General features: G+C 48.5%; 1 protein-coding gene across 1 annotated transcript; it reads right to left on the minus strand.

The window, feature by feature from the left end:
* Positions 1-332: 332 nt before the first annotated feature.
* LOC125481710 (hexokinase-2-like) lies at positions 333-6,573 on the minus strand (the record flags this gene model as incomplete). The annotated part of the gene is made up of 2 exons (XM_048593597.1): positions 333-2,856; positions 6,335-6,573. Coding segments are annotated over 2 exons (384 nt in total), but the record flags the coding sequence as incomplete, so codon positions are not given.
* Positions 6,574-6,598: the final 25 nt, after the last annotated feature.

The following is a 6,598-nucleotide window of genomic DNA, read 5'->3' on the forward strand; positions in this document are numbered from 1 at the left end:
ATTGTATCATGTTAAAGACAAAAGAGACAGGCGCAGAGACAGGGACTCCGAGACTCAGAATCAACATTCATTCAATCAAAATGGGTCCCATCGCAGGCAGAACTGGTCGTGTCTGGGGTTGGCGGTCGGGGACAGTCGTGCAGCGGGGGCAGCCATGTCGATGGCGTTGTTTGTCCAGCCAGTTTGGGGGGGGGGGGGGGGGGGTGGTGGGAAAGAAACAGGGGTCAGTTTTCCAGCTTCCCCAGGTATTAGAAAGTCACTCCCTATGACATCCCCACTGCAGCCCATTCTAACTCGAGCCAGGAGCAAAGTAATGGCCAGACACAACATTCAACAGTGAAATTGATCCTTTACTTGAAATTACTGAATGACCAGGAGGCAGGAACAGCCAAGTGGGAGGGTCATACAAACACATCTCAATAAACAACGGTTCCCGCTCAGTCGCGTGTAAACTGAACAAAATAAAATATCAGAAAATAATATTTCTCCACTGCAACTGAAGGCAGGAGTCTATTGCACACCCAAGCACAGATTAGCAAACTGGCAGCACTGAGCTCCTCCAGGATGTAACTCCTTCCTGAAAAGCTGCTCCCAAGCCTAGAGCGGGGCCTGGAAGGGGATAACCCCTTGCTTTGTGGCTCCTGTTTGGAGTGGTTTTATTCCTAGAACACCAGCCGCTGTTCGAGTCCAGAACACTCAAAACTGTCTCCGTCCACTCCCACTGCAATTGGCATTTGAAATCTACTCTTCATAAAGATAAATTCTGTGTGTATGTGTGTGTGTGTGTGTTTCTAACAATGCCTGAAAGATGAAATTGATTCTGACACAAAATAAAATCATTGTTTCCTCATCTTCCTTTGAATCTCTTGCAATACAGAGTGTCTAATAGCATGGTACAGCTGGTAATGGGTGGCCTCGGTCTACAATGTATGCAGATCGCTAATTACAGGACTGTCTTATTTCAGCTTCTCCCTGTCAAAAAATGTAAATCTGCTCCCCGAAAGCAGCTTCAAATTATACTTTTGGCACATACTTTCAAATCCCTTTAAATGCATTCCTGTGTGTGAGTCCTGATCACTTCAAAGCTTTCACTTAGCATTGTGTTATCGAGCAACAGTTGAATATTGCCTTGTTGAAACAAGATTCTGCAGGGTGTACCTTATTAACACGGTCGCCATGGATCAGAAGGAATCTCGCTGCATGTTTTCTGACACTGGCATTCAGACAGCCGTCTCACTAGCTGTTTTGACAATCTCGTAAACCTTTATGAATTTGCCAGGACGAGGGGCTCATTCAAAGCTGGATTGAAACCGGCTGGGAAATAGCGATCATAACTGAGAGCCAGAGTTCTCCACCATCGAACAGGTACAGGTGGAGGTAGATGCCATGCTTGAGAATGCAAGTCCTCACCAAGACAAGGTTTACAGACCACAATCCCCAACATAAAAGGTTCACAAGATCTGAAATGTTAATTCGGTTTCTCTCTCTCTCTCTTTCCACACATGCTGCCAGATCTGCTGAGTTTCTCCAGCAGTATCTGTCTTCATTTCAGCTCTCCAGCTGTTCTTTTTATTGCTTTGTATTGGTAGATGAGTCGCTGTGAGTTTTAAGAAATGAGCACGCTCACTCCATGTTAATTGCACTAGAAGGATAGTGGGAATATTTGAAGCAGTGCCCCTTAACGGGCGATCAATTAAACAATCCCCCTCGAACCATTTTCACTCCTGCTTAGGAATCGAGAGATTGTCTCACAAGGAAAAAGTCTCTGACCAAACAAAATAGCGAAAGCGAACAGCAGTATCTGATCCCTGGGACACCTCCACTGAAAATGCCACCCTCCCCAACCCCTGCCAAGTTTGACAAATTTGTCCCAAATGGATATGAACGTGTGCCCCAGCCCCATTCCCCTGGTATAGCCCAAGTGCCCTTCTGTGGTGGAAATGCCAATACATTACCCAACTGTAAGCTGAAGTCACTCCAAATTTGCACCTCTCTCCTCTAAGGTCGGGGAAGGAGACAATTGAGTTCGCTGCGTGCGTCCTTGGCAAAGCCACGGGCATTTGAGGAGTGACTGGCAACTGATTTAGACTGCTGTGCCATCTCTGCATATTCAAGGTTCAGTGTTGTCTCTCTTGCGCTCTGTCGCTCACACACAGTCTCTCTCTCACACACACATACACTCACACACACGCTCACACTCACACATGCACACACATGCCCGCACACACACATGCACGCAAGCACACACGCGCGTGCACACACACACACAAACACACACACACACACTTTCTTGCACACACACAAATCCAACTGGACCATTTCGTGAGTCAAAAACAGAAATGGTAACATTTCGATGAATGGTCACTTGACTCCACCTCTCTTTCTCTTTCCCTCTCTCCCTCTCTCTTTCCACAGATGCTGCCAGACCTGTTGAGTTCATCCGGTCAATTTCTCTGCTAGTTCCCAGTATCTGTAGTTCCCGTTTTCTGCCAAATAAATTTTCTGGCTCCCTCCAGTGACAGACTGTCCCCTTCCCTACCTGCAGTAACACGGGGTGGCTCAGAGCTTGGGGCTCTGATATCCTCACAGTTGTTGTCTAACACTGGGAAAAGGGCACTGATCGGTCATGGGCAGAGGTATGTAGAGGGGTAAGTCTCCATGTGAAAGGACAGAGGAGTGGGCATGGGGGAAGATTGAAGGTAAGTTGGCTCTTAGTGCTGTCCAGCCTCCCGTATCCGACAGGCAACCGCTGTGACCAGAGCTGCCCCTTTGCCGCTGCCATCTTCGGACTGGATGTACGACACATCGCATTGTGGTGCCAAGCGTGCCACTGTCTCATGCATTATCGAGGAGAAGCTGCAAAAGGAAAAGAGGAGATCAGTTTGTGATGGATCCCAGATCCGAGCCCCAACCCATACAAGGAAAGAGGGACCAAATCGAAGGAGTCAGCCATTCAGCTCCCTCTCAATTCTATCCCATCTTTTGATTGTCATCAACCTCCCTCAGCATCCTGACCCTCCGTGGTCTCAACTGGAGAGATGCTGCAGGCTCCGAGATAACGAGACAGCTTCTGGCACAGGGTGCCTCCCACCACAATCAGTGTCCAGCTTTCAAAACCAATATTTAAAATTCAGTCAAATTGGAGGAGTTCGATGAGGTCGGGGGATTTGGGGGTGATGTATTGGTCAGCGAATGCTGTAATGATACGGGATCAAATCCTGACCCAGCCCTTGGAAAGGAACATGAAACCAACTCAAAAATCAGGAATATGAACTGAGTTTCAGGAACAATGTACTGTTGAGTTGATCATCGATTGGCATCAAAACTCAATGGGGTTCACTCTATTCCTTTAGGAAAAGAAATCAACCAGCCTTACCCAGTCTGGCCTGCACATGACTCCAGATTCCCCAGTCTGAGAGGAGGTGGTATGTTTCTTTAAATAACAGGGTTGCGTGTCTATGGAATTCCTTCCTCCAGACAACAGTTGGTTGGGACAGAGGGGAGGGGGCGAGACAAATGACATGATCTGACCAACTGGTAGAGATAACCCAAGGAGGCAAACAGTATCATAGAATTCAACAGCACCGGAAAAGACCCTTCAGCCCATCAAGTCAGACACTAAACAACTCACTATTCCAATCCCAGTCTCCCAGCACTTGGCCCACAGCCTTGACATGGTGAGTGCCCATCTAAATCCTTCTTCAATGGGATGGGAGTTCCTGCCTCTCCCATCCTTACAGGCAGTGAGTTCCAGATTCCCCACCAGCCTCTGGGGGAAAACATTTTTCCTCCCGTCCCCCTCTAAACCTCCTGCCCCTTCTCTTAACCTATACCCTCCCCACCCCGGTCTTTGATCCCCCCCAACAAGGGTAAAAGTTCCTTGCTGTCTTCCCTATCGATACCCCTCATCATTTTACCCATATCAATCATGTCCCCCCTCTCAATCTCCTCTGCTCTAAGGAAAACAACCCTCCAGTCTGTCCCAATCTCTCTTCAACAACTGAAACTCTCCAGCCCCCACAAGGCAACATCCTGGTAAATCTCCCTCTGCCCCCTCTCCCAGTGCTATCACATCCCTCCTATAAGGGGAATTCCAGAACTTGCACACAATACTCTCACAGTGTGGCCTAACCGACGTGTTATACACAGTTCCCAGCCAAACCTCTCTGCTCCTAATCTACACCTCGGTTTATGAAGGTAAGTATCCCACAATCCATCTGAACCACTTTATCGCCCCGTCCCGCTACCTTAAGGGACTGGGATACATGCACAGCAAGATCCCTCTGACCCTTGGTGATTCCCAGGGTCGGTACCATCCATCATGTGCATTCCCTGACCTTGTTCGAGTAGGCACTGCTCTGCTTTTGCCCGGGATGGAGAGGCATTGCCCACAGCTTTGCTGGCACCCGTGTGCCAAGGAGTAGCATCGGATATTGATGGGACCGAAACAGGCTTAATATGTAACCTGCGAGAGATACTCTTTTAGTGCCTGCTGCATCCCAGTCTGATCTCTAAAGCAAACATGGGCACACCCAAATCCCAAACCTTATCTCCCATGATATCAAACAGACACTGGAATCCCTTCAAAAGCAGAGACAGAACACATCAATTAAATCGTAAAGTTTACAAACGCCACTCAGATTGCAAGGCTACTATCAGTTCCTCAATTCAGACCTTCGACTCTGAACTGGTTTTATAGTCTTGTTCACAAGGCTGTCTTTGTACAGAGTTACACCCCTCTAATCTTAGTTTTGTCCTCAGAGACCGTTTCAACTACTTCAGATGGATGAGAATTCACAGATCCTGCAGCAAGTGTTTCTCATGGTTTACCCTCTCAAACGATTTGGAAAGTATTGATCCAACAGACCTCCTGGATCTTACCACCTTGGTACAAGGGCTCAGGAGCAGAGGGAACGGGGTGCATTATGGGCCAAGGAGTGGAAGATGGAGTTTATTGCAGATAAATGCAAGGTGTTGCATTGTGGGAAGACAAACCAGGGCAGGGCCTACACAGTTAATGGCAGGGCCCCTGGGGAGTGTTGCTAAACACAGAGACCTCGGGGTTGCTGGTACATAGTTCCTGGAAAGTGGAGTCACAGGTAGACAGGGCGGTGAAGAAGGCATTTGGCACGCTTGCCTTCATTGATCAGAACATTAAGCACAGGAGTTGGGAGGCCATGTTAGGGGCGTGCAAGGTATGAATAAGGCCACATTTGGAATACTGCATACAGTTCTCATTAAGCTTCTATAGGGAGGATGTTATTAAACTGGAAAGTGTGCAGAAAAGTTTACATGGATATTACTATTTCTGGAGGGTTTGAGTTATAAGAAGAAGCTGGATAGGCTGGGAGCTTTTCTCCCACAAGAGCGTTGGAGGCTGAGGGGTGACCTTATAGAGGTTTAAAAAATCATGAGGGGCATACATGAGGTGAATAGCAAAGGTCTTTTCCCCAGGGTATGGCAGTTCCAAAACGAGAGGTAGTAGGAGCTGCAGATGCTGCAGAATCCGAGACAGCAAGGTGCAGAGCTGGATGAACACAGCAGGCTAAGCAGCATCATAGGAGCAGAAAGGCTGACGTTTCGGGCCTAGACCCTTCATCAGAATTTCTGATGAAGGGTCTAGGCCCAAAACGTCAGCCTTTCTGCTCTTATGATGCTGCTTAGCCTGCTGTGTTCATTCAGCTCTGCACCTTGTTGTCCCCAAAACTAGAGGTGATAGCTTTAAACTGAAAGGGAAAAGATTTAAAAGGGACCTGAGGGTGGTACATGGAAATGGTGGAGATGGGTACAATTACAACATTTAAAAGGCATCTGGGTGGGTATGAACACGAAAGGTTGAGAGGGATATGGGCCAAACGCAGACCGATAGAGAATAGCTTAGTTTGGGAAAGCTGCTCGGAATGGACAATGTGTCCTGAATGGTCTGATTCCGTGCTATATGACATGTCAGGAAAATAAATCATACACTGCCCTCGGCTTTATTAACAAGGTTGCGGGGAGGATGCAGAGTCAGCAACGGCCACCGTCAGTTGTAAACCACAAGTGACTCGGAGCCAAAATGTCAATTCTGCTCTCTCTCTCTGTACACAAGATGCTGAGTTTCTCCAGCAATTTCAGGCTTTTTTTTTCAGATTTCCAGGATTCTTTTTTGTGGAACTGAACTGAAATTCGTCCGGCTGTCTTGGGGGTCGGGGGGGATGCGGGATTCTAACCCGTGTCCTTAGAAGCCGTGAGCCCAAATTACAAGTGATGTGGCATATGCCGATGCCAATTACCCGGCCCTCAGCTACATAACTCTCGACAGAGTGCGGAGAGCTGCCCAGAGTGGACTTACTGCGGGTGCAGTTTATAAAGGGTGCCGTCCATTCCCACGGTGACCTGGAGGCGCTCCAGATTCCGGTTCTCCCGGATCTTGTCCACCACGGCGGCCAATCCTGCGCCGCAGAGCTGGGCGGCCCGTCGTGATACCACGCCGCACACCTCCTTCACGATGATGCTGTCGTCGCACGTACTCTGCAGCCCCAACTTCTGCAGGATGTCTCGGACCTGCAGCAGCGCCAAGCGATCGCTGCAACAGAGCAGAGAGGGGATTAATCTC

Source organism: Rhincodon typus, unplaced genomic scaffold (genome assembly GCF_021869965.1).
Source record: "Rhincodon typus isolate 14 unplaced genomic scaffold, sRhiTyp1.1 hic_rhity00003217, whole genome shotgun sequence".
Lineage (NCBI taxonomy): Eukaryota > Metazoa > Chordata > Chondrichthyes > Orectolobiformes > Rhincodontidae > Rhincodon > Rhincodon typus.